Raw genomic sequence first — 14,485 nt, 5'->3', positions numbered from 1 at the left:
GCCTTTACGAGCCCGCCGGATGTTTGCCGCTTTTCCTTAATCTCTACATCTCTCCGTTCTGCCGCCGATTCTGATTCCGTTTGGGCAAAATTCCTGCCGTCCGATTATCCCTCCATCATTGCTAAATCACCGACTTCGATCCCCGATTTCCGATCACTCAAGGATGCCTATGTTTATCTCGCCGATCATCCACTCTTAATTGATGAAGGTCGCAAGGTAAAAAAATGGAAATCATATTAACTTGCTGCAATTTATTTACTTACTGGTTATCTAAATTGATAGTAGATCTGAATATCAACATTTGTATTCTCTTCCTTGCAAATGTCGTATTCATTCATGGAGAATTGAACGGAGAATTGTTTGAATTTTTTTTTTGAAAAGTTGTATATTCAATTTGTAGTCATTTGCTGAGCTGAAATGGTGAATCCAAAAACATTTGTATACGCTTGTCATTTTTTGCGTCACCCGCAACCACAAAATCATGCTCATTAGTCATAATATGAGTAATTAAGCTCGTCATAATTTACGCCCCTACCTCTAAAAAAAAAAAAAAAAGAAGATGTTACTATGAGCAAACATGTCTAGTTTTCATCCTGTTCTCTTTCATCTGTTTAGTTAGTGTATATATGCTTTTGTACAACAGATTTTCTCACTGGATAAATGGACTGGAAAGAAATGCTACTTCTTAGGTGCAAGAGATCTTAATATAGTATGGAGTGATACACCAGACGCTTGGGAATGGACTTGTGTACCAGAGTCCAGGTTCGCCATTATCTTATTACTAATAATTGAAGCTTCGTGTCAATATTTAACTATTTTGGTATCATATTTTCTTGCAATCCTGTTTCGATTACTTCTCTTTTGAGCTGAGGGTCTTTTTGAAACAATCTCTCTACCCAACTAAAGTAAGAGTAAGGTGATACCACCCTCCTCTCCAAACCCCATTTGAGAGATTACACCAAATATATTATTGTTGTTGTTGAATTTAAAATGAAAATTTTGTAGTTGATGAAGCTATCTATGTTTTCTCCCTATTGATCTTGAAAACAGGTTTCCAGAGGTGGCTCAGCTGAAATTTGTAAGGTGGCTTCAAATTTGGGGCACAATAAGAGCTGGGATTCTATCACCACTGACATCCTACACAGCTTACTTTGTTTACAAGTTGGAAGATGATTCTTATGGGTTTGATACTAGACACATGGAGGTTTCAGTTGGAATTTCTGGTGTTGAATCTGCAAATGTGCGGATTGCTTTTTTGCATCTGAATCCAAAATATATATCTGTGCGTATGTACACGTCACCTTATACTCCGCCCTCCCCTTATACAGAGTACTGTTGGGTGGGGCCTGGTTGGCCTGGAATTGATTATGATCCTCCCGAAGATGTTGATTGGGATCATCATCCTAGTAACTTGAAGCTTGATAAACCAGTTCCTAAACTTAGAGATGATGGCTGGTTTGAGTTGGAATTAGGTAATTGTTTTACTGAAAATGAAGATGATTGCATTGAGTTAAGAATGGAAGATGTGAAAACTGGTTGTACAAAACAAGGCCTTATTGTTGAAGGAATTGAGATAAGGCCAACAATTGCTTAACCATTTTACTGTTGTTATTCAATTCATTTAGAGAACTACTTGGTTTTGCCTTCTGAGGTTCTTTTCTTTGCTGTAATGAATAGTATAAGTTTTGAGTTTTATGATACATGGTGTTACCGGGCCTTACATATTTTCCCAATCCATTACATTTTTTTTAGCTCCTCTCTATTCTATATGTTTCACGAGGGTCTATTGAGACTAATTTTCTATCTCTATAAGGTAGGGGTAAGTATGTATACGGATATTTATCTCAAAATTCACCAGTCAGTTGAATGACTATCTCAAAAGCCAATCCTAATCAAGCCAACAGACTGGCAACATTTTGCCATGGCTGTGGTATGTTGTTAAGAGGGGAGAAAGAGGAGGATGCATTCTTGGTGTTGTACATTTCCATCCTTTCAGTCAAGATTTTCTGTTACTAGAATGAAATTAAATCTTGTGAAATTATATTTGAGTATTTAACAGTATATTATATATCTTGCTAAGAAACAAATATTTTTTATTTATTTCTGGTCCTCCTTTTTTCCTCGGAACCAACAAGAGGTAGTATAGGAATATTCACATGTTGTCCATCGACTACATTTTTTTACCTGATTTAATTTTTGTGAAGGAACCTTTATGGTCAAAAATTCATTTCTAAGAGAAATATATTGAACAAGAAAGTGGAGGAGTTCGTTATTAGTTATAAACTCTATTTGATATTATGTTATATATGACTAATACATAAAAAAATTGTGATATTAGGAAGCAAGAAATTGTAATGCATACACTAACGTGATTTAAAAGAAATACAATTCCTCATTAAAATCTTTTTTCGCATCCAATCTATTGTATTTAGCTATTTGTGTCTATCGTATTTAACTATTTGTGGAGAGGATTCTTTAAAGAATATTTTAATTGGAATTATAATTGCATATCATTTAAATATATCAAATTAAATATTGCATAAGAAATAATATCAGCATAAGTAGTAGAATCATAACACATATTCAACAACAATAGTCAATTAATATTATTACTATAAATCATATTTCACATTACCGCACCCTAAGGGGCCGTTTAGTAACTGGTTAGAGTTATGTAGGCATTAGTAATATATGAATTAATTATTAGTGAATTCATATATTATTTTATGCATGTATTAATTATATAAATATTCTCCATTTTGGCTTGAATTTTCTGGCGAAATAATCTTGATCCTCTTCATTCACACAATCTTCATGTATCGATGTTTCTTACTATGATTTAAGAATTGATATGGATTAAAAATTGGAGCCACGTGTTAAAAGTTATGAGCAGGGTTGAAAGTGGAGCTCATGCGTCAAAAGTAATATGCATGAGTTGAAAGTAAAGCTCATGCGTTAAAAGTGATATGCATGAGTTGAAAGTAAAGTTCATGCGTTAAAAGTAAGATGCATGAGCTAAAAGAAGAGTTCGAGCATTAAAAGTTTGTAGGGGTTGAAAGTTGGAGCCCATGTCTTAGAGTAATCATGAGTTGAAAATTGATTTTTCTATTAAATTATGGAGCAACGGGATTAATGAAAATATATCTAAATTTTTTCTCCACATGTAGTAGCATAAAAACCTTCATTATTATCACGTTGATTGCAAATTGATCTGAAATCATTTTGAACATGTCTTTAATGTTGTTCCATTGGATCATTGAACCGTGTGCTCTGATACCACTTGTAGGGTTCAGAAGTGATTAGAGCGTCATGCGAAAGCTTATAATTGCAAATCATATGCAGATAAATTAGACGACACACAAAACTATACTAAAAGCCATATTATTATTATTATTATTTGATATGACCAATTGACCTACATAATTAAAAACTACTTAAAAGCACAAAATCTGTAAAGAGAAAATCTCTCCATAAACAAAACTCTCTAAATGACATCTCAGGAAAAAATAAACTAAGTATGAGAGATTTTTTGTTCTTTCACGAAAAGTTAAAGCATTCATGGTAATACTTTGATTTTCCTACAAGAGAAAAATAAACTTCAAATAAGATAAGAAAATGTAACGACTTGATTCCATCATTAGGAAAAAGCCAATGGGGAAAGAATTGGACCATAAAAACTATTGAGTAGTAACTTGGGATTTCCTAGCCTAGTCCAGATTTGGACGAAATCGGAGTCAACGAGGTCTAGGGAAATCTGCTAACAAATGAGAGATCTAATTATGATTTTGATCACATGACTAGATAGTTAAGACGTTAAGGAACACGTACGACTTTACATAATTAAATTCAGGTGAGTAGAACTTTCGAAACTGATCTTAGCGTGAGCGAGTATTTTCTAAGTGTCATGGGATGAAGGTGTGTTGTGACATGGAGGTTTGAAACTCTTAATTTAGCTCTCTGTTTCCGTTCAAACCGCTAGGGTGGGATTATTCCAGCCAGGACGGGGCCGCTGTAGCGGGGTGAGGACCGATGTGGTGGGACAATCGCGATTTAAGTCGAAAATAAACCCCAAAAACATTTTATTCTGCAAGTTTTGACTTTGAGAGCTAAGGAACGACCCTAGAGGTTTTCTTGATAGTTTTCCACCATTCTTGAGGCTGAAGGTAAGGTAGAGGTTTTCACTCCATTCTTGTCCTCAAGGTTCAAGCAATAACAATGGAAATAGCACGCTCCACACGAATTGTCTAAGGTAATAGTAGGTTGTCACTTTATCCCTGAACCACCTCAATAGGTTGAACACCCTTGAACCATTTACAAGTCACAATACATGTAACAGAGATGCACTCTAAAGCAAGCATGCAATTAATATTGTTCATTCGACAAACAATAGTATCAACCCAAAATGTGATCTCATCAATATTGTTATAAACTAACCTCGGCCCAACATCAATACCGATAAGTATAACAATACTCCGTTCCTCAATAGTTGGTTCATATTTGAATTGCCTGATTCCATAGTTAGGATGTAGCACGACAACATCTCGAGAAACCAATTGTGAGAAGCCCCTTCCCAAGCTATTTTTGAGTTATCCCTGCTGCTATAGTAACTTGGGCACCTAATGCCAAAGATTAGGATGTTACTACCTTGAGATCCAATAATAGGACGATAACTATTCTTATCAAATTCTGTTGCAAATACATGATGACCATACTTCGTAAGCCTGAACACGAATGGAATGAACGGAGAAACATGTTGCCCAGTGTCAAACCATTGACAAGTGAGTAAGCCATCTGTCACACTCTCACACATTGCTAGGTCCCCAAAATCGGCCAATGACGACTGATTGAATACGAATAGAAAAAACTCAGCAATCGCAACAATGTCATCATAAGGGATAAGTGAGACCTATCCATCAACTCCTATTAGTTCATCAAAATTAGAAATCAAAATCTCATGAGAAAAAATTTGTCTGTCACAACAAGCTGCAAATTTGCAAATTGGCATTGTAGGTCGAGCTCATTTTGCTGGAGACTTCCATCAAACACTATGTTTTAGTTTCGAGACATTCATCTTCCTCGATAGTTGATTTCCTAGAATGTTTATCATTAGGATTATCAATTTTAGCTTCCTCAGCAATTTATTTCCTAGAGTGTTTATCATTAGGATTATCAATTTCAGCGTACCACGTAGGTTTGCTTATCACCTGAGTTACATGTAAAGGAATTTGCAACACCACTAAATTATCCGCTACCAAGTCAAAAGCCATGTCAAATTCATGGACTGAGTCTTTAATCTGGTGAGAACTTTCATCAAACACCTGGTCTGCATGGCCTGGATATTCATCTCCCATGACAAAATCTATCCCAGCTAAAAGGAGGTTTGTGTCGATCAAAGTGTCAAACGTCTCAGGATGTACCTCAAAATTATTTGCAATGCTTGATTGTCCATTACCCAAAGCAGATGCGATGTCTTCGCTAACCCTTGTAGTAGCACTGTCAATTGCAGCCTCTTGAATTATTGTTGGTGACAATCCCGTGATATTGGAAATACTGGAAGTTGAGATATGGGTGTTGTCAAGTTGCTTAGACATAACTGAAAAATTGTCCTGTACCTTCTGTACCAAAGTACGAATAGTCGTGATTTGCGATTGTGCAACTGCAGACTCTGGGGTAGTTTGTGCTCGAAAGCACAAAGATAACTTTTCCTTAAAATGCTTCCAATCCTAAAATTATTTGTTGCGATACATCCAATGGAACCAGTCAAGTGCTTCACCATCGAGATAGAGGAAAGGAAGAGGTAGCCAGTCATTCTCCGAGAAGCCAAGGTAAGCGAAGTATCATTCGGCCCGAAAGATCCAGTCAGATGGATTACCCGTGCCAATGAATCGATCTAAACCCACCACTGCCATTAGAGTACGAAAATGAAAGCACCAATGTAACAAACTCAATAACAAGACCAATTCAATTCAAATTCAAGGAACCGACAATTCTATTTCATTAACTCATAATTTGAATTACAAAGGAATTTAAAAACTCAATGGAAATTGAAGAACACAAGTAGAGGAAAGGGGATGAGAAGTAGAACTCATATAAATAGGATGAGAGGACTAGACATTTTTCTCAACAATTTGCATAAACCCTTCTTTCTCATCAGTTATCCTTTTTAGCTACTTGTTAATTGGGCCTTGGACCCAAATTAACCTTTGTGAAGGCCTTTTAGTTATGTTGCATTATCTCGGCCCAATAACTAGTTGTGTGACATACTTGTCGGTATTGATGTTGGGTCGAGATTGGTTCATAACACTACATCTCTCCATTCTACCGCCGATTTTGATTCCATTTGGGCAAAGTTTCTACCGTCTGATTATCTGTCCATCAGTGCCAAATCACAGACTCCAATCCCCAATTTCCGATCACTCAAGGATGTCTATGTTTATCTCGCCGATCATCCACTCTTAATTGATGAAGGTCACAAGGTAAAGAAAATGAAAATCATATTAACTTTACTGCTATTTATCTACTTACTGGTTATCTAAATTGATAGTAGATCTGAATATCAACATTTCTATCCCCTTCTTTGCAAATGTCGTATTCGTTAATGTAGAATTGTTTGAATTTTTTTTTTGTTGAAAAGTTTGTTTTATTTTAGGTGTTTTGATGATCCTCACAAATGCAGGGACCTAGTCCCTAGTAGAGTGCTCTCGTCCAGTTACAAATGGAGTACAACTGTAAAGCTGTCATGCCAAGTGGTAGGTGAAAAGTGCAGTGTCCTACACCAATAGGAAGAGCAGACGAGATTGCATGCTTCATTGTCTCACAAATACGGGGACCTGGTCCCAGGCAGAGTTCTCTCGTCCAGATCTATAATGGGGTACATCTGTAAAGCTATTGTGTCAGAGATTGGTGAGGCGTCAGTGTACTACACCAATCAGAATGGACGAGGGTGTTTGTCTAACGGGTAATAACTCTTTATGGTTGATATTTTCTACATGACACACACCATATTAAATTCATTTATCCTAAGAAAGATGTCAACCAACAAGCCTTTTCAAGAACCCACAAATAAGTTTGCAAGGGACCTGATCCCTGCAAGACTGTGATATGAAAAGGTGACAAGACAGCTGTCAAAAAAGTTGCCACATCTGATGTGGTAGGTGCACAAATTTTCTAAACAGCAGGCCTTCAGCCAGTAGGATTGTTTCAACGAGTTTGTGTTGATTTCTATTATCTCTTTCCAAAATACACAAACTCAAGATTTTGGCAAACAAAACTTGGATTTTCTCTGAAAATTCATAAGCTTGAAAAGAAGGTCATCTTTAAGGAAGAACAATACTCATGCTCAACAAAGGAACCTGATAGAGTGCTAAAGAGCCTTTGTTGAGTTTGAGTTTTGTCAGTTTTTGCATCTTGAAACTTCTCAAGTATACAAGTAAAGACTATTTTGGTGAAGTATTCTCCAGCAAGCACAACAAGGACCTGATCAAGCTGCAAGTATTCGAGTGTGTCTTAGGAGTTATACTTTCGTGTGTATATTGTAAATCTGTTCCTAGTCTATAAAGGATTCAGATATTTGTTTCTGTTGGGAAAGGTCTAAGTCGGTTAGAGTTAGCCGATTTAGTGAGCAGTGTTGTACCTGCTCAGTTAAAGTCTAAGTCATCTAGGAGCTAGTTGATTTAGTGGGAGGTATGGTATCCGCTTAGAAAAGTCTAAGTTATCTAGGGGTGATAGCTTAGTGGGCAATGTTGTATCTGCTCTGGCTTAGTTATATGAGGTATTGCTTAGTGTGGAGATTAACAGACTAATCTGATTTTGTAAACTGGCTTTTACTTTTGCTTGGAGAAGATTAATGAAAGCAGTTTGAAAAGTCCTGGCAGGCCGGGTCGTGATTTTACTCCCTTGAGCAAGGAGGTTTCCACGTAAAGTTGTTTGTGCAATCTTTACTTTCAGCACTTATTTTACTGTTTGTTATTGTAACTGTGCTAAGGACCTGGTCCCATCGAAACAAGTGGACACATATTTTTAGTTACTGCTCTTGCTGAGTAAAAGGACCTGGTCCTTGACTGATAAGTGGACGCATACATTACAACAAAGTTGTATATTCAATTTGTAGTGATTTGCTGAGCTGAAATGGTGAATCCAAAAACATTGTATACGTTTGTCATTTTTTACGTCAATTATCCACTTGCAACCACAAAATCATGCTCATTAGTCATAATTCATTACCATCTTTGAGTCTTCCTTGGGAAGAAGGCTATAATTAAACTTGATATTAAGAGTAATTAAGCTCATCATAATATACGCCCCTACCTCATAAGCAATTGCTGCTTTGTTGCTCATATCTTTATTTTGTAAGATGTTACATGAGCAAGTGAAACAAACTCGATTTCACAATACAAATACTGATATAAAGAAGGGATTCAGAAGACATAAGAAGGAGATGAGATTATTTAAAATCACAAATAACTTCCTTATCCTTTCCTACCTACGTTCTCACACTTCTATACTAATTCCATAACTAACTCTTGCCCTGCTCACGTGACTTTCTTCCAACCTAAAGGTAACTGTCCAACCTTTTAGGTGGAATTACAATTCTAGTACTCTGAAGCGGTTTGCTAATGCAGAAATCATCACTCGCCGCATCCTCTTTATTATCCAAATTAACAGATGTATCAACTGATTTCACAACATTACTTCCCTCCTGAAAATCTACCTTGTCCTCAAGGTTGAAGTCATCTATCTCAATCTTGTCAGGATAATCTTGGAGCTGGAATTGTGTTACTTGTTGGATAGGTTCGCTCAAGCAACGCTTAAGAACTGAAACGTGAAATACAAGATGTATCTTGGCCTCGACAGGTAACTCCAATGTATATGCCACCTCTCCAATGCGCTTGATGACCTTGAAAGGACCAAAATATCGTCGTCTAAGCTTGTGACCCCTTTTCAGCCGCACAGAAAGTTGTCGATATGGTTTCAACTTCACAAAAACCCAGTCGCCCAATGCAAACACTAGCTCAGTATGATGTTTATCTGCAAACTTTTTCATCCTTGTTTGAGCTTTGATCAAATTTGCTTTCAACAACTCCAGAACTGCATCACGATGAATTAAGTAAGCCGCCACCAATTCACTAGCAGTGCACCCCAATATATATTGAATTACATTGAGAGGTTCTCGCCCATACAGTGCTTGAAATGGTGTCATTCCAGTAGATGTTTGGTACGAAGTATTGTACCATAATTCAGCCCAATGTAGCATTGTGACCCACTTGCTTGGATCATCAACTACATAGCAACTGAGATATTGTTCAAGACATTTATTTAGGGCCTCAGACTATTTGTCAGTTTGTGGATGATATGCAGTACTCATAGCTAATGTTGAACCGTGCAAACGATTTATTTCCTCCCAAAAAGAATGGAGGAATTATGGATCACGATCAGTGACAATAGTGCGAGGAGGATCGTGAAGGCGAATTACACCCACTATGAAATCTTCTGCTACAAGTTGAGTAGAGAAAGTGGAACGTAATGGAATGAAGTGACCATATTTGGTCAAACGATTTACAACTGTAAGAATAGTAGTCTTCCCTTTGGAACTTGGAAGGCAAGTGATAAAATCCATTGAAATATCTTCAAAGACTTGATTCGGTATTTGGAGAGCCTGCAATAACTCAGCTGGATGCAAGTTTGTGTCTTTCATAACAAATGATTTCACATCCTTGTGCATTTGGCTCCAATAAAAATTTGAGGCTAGTCTATGATATGTCCGTGCCACACCAGTATGCCCTCCGATGTTTGTGGCATGAAACTTAAACAGTAACTTATGTCGGAGTTGTGCATCTGATGGAATCACCAACCTACCTTTGAAAAATAACAATCCATCATTGAATTGGAAATCCCCGTGATTCTCGACATCTGTTTGTAAAGCTTGCTGAATAGCCAATAATTCTGGATGAGATTGATTCAATGATTTCAACTCTTGTTTGAGATTAAAGGTCCTGGCAGAAATGGCCATAAGAGATGCATCTGAATTGCGAGAGAGGGTATCAACAGCTGAATTTTGTTTCCCAGGTCTGTATATGATACGAAAATCATAACCTACTAGTTTAGTGAGCCATTTTTGTTGCTCAGGAGTTTGGATGGTTTGATTAGTGAGGTTCTTCAAGGACTGTTGATCTGTTAGTATCGTAAATCTCTTGCCAATAAGGTATTGCCTTTATTTACTCACAGCTTGTGTAATAGCAAACATCTCACGATGATATGTTGAAGCCTGCTGCAGCCTTGTACTCAATTTCTAACTAAAATAAGCAATGGGGTGCTCTTTTTGAGACAATATAGCACTAATTCCTTTCCCTGAAGCATCAGTCTCTACTTGAAATTCCTGATTGAAATCTGGCTAGACCAATACAGGGGCGGAACCCAATTTAACCTTTAAAGTTTCAAAAGCTATTTGAGCTTCTGGTGTCCATCGAAAAACCTCTTTCTTCAGCAAATCAGTGAGTGAACTTGCTATGAAAGCATAATGGTGGATAAACCGTCGGTTGTAACCTGCAAGGCCGAGAAAACTGCGCACTTTCTTCACTGTACGATATGGTGCCCATCGCTAGATGGATTCTTTTCCAGGGTCAACAGATAGGCCTTGAGATAAGATAATATGTCCCAAGTAATCAACTAATTTTTGTTCAACTACGCATTTAGACTGTTTAGCCACCAACTGATGTTGACACAATAATTGAAGAACCGAGACTAAATGTTCCAAGTGATCAGTCCAAGTAGGACTATATATCAAAATATCATCAAAGAAAACTAGGGCGTATCGACGCAAGTAAGGTCTAAATATCTCGTTCATAGTTGCATGAAATGTAGAGGGTGCATTAGTAAGGCGAAATGGCATGACGAAAAATTCATAATGTCCATTATGAGTGCGGAATGCAGTTTTAGGAACATCCTCTGGACGGACCCTAATTTAATGATAACCTGACAACAAATCCAACTTGGAGAAATAGTGTGCACCATTCAATTAATCAAAAAGCTCGTCAATGGTAGGAATTAGAAATCTATCACGAATTATGATTGCATTTAATGCTCGATAATCGACACAAAATTGCCAGATGCCATCTTTTTTTTGAACCAGCAATACGGGTGAAGAAAATGGACTAGTACTAGCTCTGATTATCCCTTCTTTAAGCATTTCAGCCACTAATTGTTCCATAACATGCTTTTATCGATTTGGTTTCACATTAACTGGTCCTCTTCTTGGAACTAAATGAATTTTGTGATCCTGACTTCGTAGAGGAGGCAAACCCAAAGGTTTCTGAAATACATATTCATATGTCTTTACCATCACTTCTAACTCAGATGGAGTAGTACATGAAGATTCCAAATCTGATACCAATTCTAGGTGGAAGTACGAGGAAATTGCATCAATAGCAACCATTCTTCTCAAGCTATGTAATTGCACTGGTAAAGTAGGAGGAAATTGCATCAGTAGCAGCCATTCTTCTCAAGCTATGTAATTGCACTGGTTGTACATCAGTAGGTGCATCCCCTTTCCACTAGACCTTGACACCATTTAGAGTGAATTCAAATATCTTCTTTGCATAATCAGTTAGGACAGGTCCCAAAGTTGCGAGAACCATTTATAGTGAATTCAAATATCTTCTTTGCATAATCAGTTAGGACAGGTCCTAACGTTGCGAGCCATGAAACTCCGAGTACTATATCAGCACCATGAAGGGCTAAAATATATAGATCTTCCACTATATTGCTGCCTTGTATGGTTATTGGAATTTTTCTAGCCACGCCCTCACATCGTAGTCGTTGTCCACTTCCTACCACTATTGAAAAACTTGGTGTTGGTTAAGTTTTCAACTAAAGAAAGTTAACCACCCTCACTTGAATAAAATTATGAGTACTAGCGTTGTCCACAAACACTTGTACTGGAGACCCATTAACATGACTAGTAAATCGGAGAGTAGTGGAAGAATTTTCTCCAGATAGAGCATGATATGAAATAACAGAGTGTTCTTGAACCTCCAAGCATTGTAATTCCTCGGCTAAGGCATCATCCGATACAACTTGATCTGATAAAGTTACTTCCGCCTCTGAGTCTTTAGATAACACTAGAGGTTGGGGAAGAAACTTACACTTGTGACCTGGAGAGTATTTTTCATCACAAGAATAGCAGAGACCACGTTCACGACGACTTTGTAACTTTACAGGAGTAAGGCGTTTCATGGGGGGATGATTTGATGCAGTTTGGGTAACTGGAACTATCTGGTTCATAGTTGACTGCCTTGAGACTGCATACTGATGAGTGGGAGTTGGATGAAGTGGTGGAGTTTTACTAAAAGCAGGTTTAAAAGAACCACGCTCAAGTTGAATCTTTTGCTCGTATAAATGGGTTAAACGTATAACTTTGTTTAATTTCGTGGGCTCACGAATCAAAACAACAGTTTTAATATCAAGCCTCAATCCAGAAGTAAAAAAATGTGTTAATACCTGATCTAGAAAATGCATCGTCTCATTAGACACTACTTCGAAGCGACTCTGGTATTCAACAACCATAGTGGTCTATCGAAGTTTAGCAAGTCGACCCTCTGGTGCCTCCAGATCTCGTTTTCGAAATCTGACCAACAGTTTCTCAGCAAAATGCTCCCAATTAACTAACTGTTTGTTGCAAAAAAGCCATCGGTACCATTCCAAGGCATCGCCTTCCAAGTAGAACGAGGTTAGTGTTAACTTATGATCCTAAGTGATTCCATAAAATTCAAAGTAACGCTCTTCTTGGAAAACCCATGATTTAGGATTCACTCCATAAAATCACCCTAATTCAACCAAAGCCAGTTTGTGGCATAAAATTGGAGGTGTTAATGCCTGACCGCCATAAACTTCAGTAGTTTGACGTGGTCAAGGTGTTGCCGCTACAGAAGTACCATTTTGGGAACCTAGTGCCATGACGTGACCTACCACTTCTTTCAACATAGATCGCATCTAAGATATTTCACTCAAGAATTACTCTTTCACCCCATGTATGGAGTCTGCGAGGGACTTGAGTTTTGGGTCCTCTTCCATTAGAGAACTCTCTGGATGAAAGCACCAATGAAACAAACCCGATTTCACAAAACAAATATATATATATATATATATGTTTTGCTAAATAACATTAATGCACAACAAAGGAAATTACAGGAAACAACAACTTAGGGAAATAAACTTGAAATCTAAAACTAGAAGTCTAGAAGGGGTTCAGAAGACAGAAGAAGGAGATGAGATTATTCAGAATCACAAATAACTTTCTTATCCTTTCCTACCCACGCTCTCACACTTCTATACTAATTCCATAACTAACTCTTGCCTTACTCACGTGACTTTCTTCCAGCCCAAAGGTAACTGTCCAACCTTTTAGGTGGAATTACAATTCTAGTATTCCAACGCGGTTTGCTAATGCAGAAATCATCACTCGCCGCATTCTCTCTATTATCCAAATTAACAAATGTATAAACTGATTTCACAACAGAAAACATGTCTAATTTTCATCTTGTTAAACCTTGTTCTCAGGGGCGGAGCCACGTAGGCTCCAGGGTGTCCAATTGGACACCCTGCGTCGAAAAATTATACTATAAATACACGTAAAATTTTGACTTTATATTGGTATATATAGAATTTGGACCCCCTGAAATAACAAAGTGATGTGCAGTGGAGTTGGCAATAGCCTGTGCAATCCTACTTTTTGTCCCGATTCGATTCCCCGCAGGGTTGTTTTCTTTTTCTGTAATTATTTTGACTTCTTGAATTCAATTAAGTAAATAAACATGCATAATTTTAACATAAAAGTTCAATAGCTTGGTGGTTAATAGTATCATGAAGGTCTCCAAGACCCAAGTTCGAATCCCTCCTCTACTAACTATTTTTTTTCAATTAAAATTAAATTATTTTAATACATTTTCCTTGTAGAATAAGATTTCCTTGAATTTAATACTTTTTCTTGTGGATTTTTTTCAATTAAAATTGAATTATTTCCTTAAATTTTAATACCTTTTCCTTATGGAATAAGATTTCCTTAAATTTTAATACTTTTCCCTTATGGAATAAGGTTTTCTTTCTCTATAAATAGGAGACTCATTTACCCAAATATCACAATATTATTAAGAATAGAATCTCAATAATTCTCTCTCTGTTTTTTCTTCTCGTTCTCTTATTTTATAACAAAAATAACCAACTTAATATTTTAGTTTCAAGTTTCAATAGACATGACGAATTATTATAATAGAGTACCAAAAAAAAGTTCGACTTCTCTAAGTCAACCAAATAAAGAAACAACGGTAGATCAATTAGAGATGTTTTATGTAGAAAAGAAAGTATTTCGTACTATTTCTAATGAGTCTATTATAAAAAGGTTTCAGGATATGAAACCTCGTTGAGTACAATTGTAATAATATATTTAAATTATGTTTTCAATAGTAGTTTATTTTCTTTATGTTAGTTTTGA

The 14,485-nt window shown here is 36.8% G+C and overlaps 1 protein-coding gene across 1 annotated transcript; it reads left to right on the top strand.

Moving 5' to 3' along the window:
- Positions 1-9: 9 nt before the first annotated feature.
- On the top strand, positions 10-1,711 carry LOC102589728 (putative F-box protein PP2-B12; the record flags this gene model as incomplete). Its single annotated transcript, XM_006361441.2, has 3 exons — positions 10-216; positions 644-762; positions 1,051-1,711. Coding segments are annotated over 3 exons (870 nt in total), but the record flags the coding sequence as incomplete, so codon positions are not given.
- Between the last annotated feature and the right edge of the window lie 12,774 nt (positions 1,712-14,485).

The sequence above is a fragment of the Solanum tuberosum genome, unplaced genomic scaffold (assembly GCF_000226075.1).
Source record: "Solanum tuberosum cultivar DM 1-3 516 R44 unplaced genomic scaffold, SolTub_3.0 scf00354, whole genome shotgun sequence".
Lineage (NCBI taxonomy): Eukaryota > Viridiplantae > Streptophyta > Magnoliopsida > Solanales > Solanaceae > Solanum > Solanum tuberosum.
The sequence above is the reverse complement of the archived record's forward strand: the minus strand, read 5'-3'. Positions and strand labels throughout refer to the sequence as shown.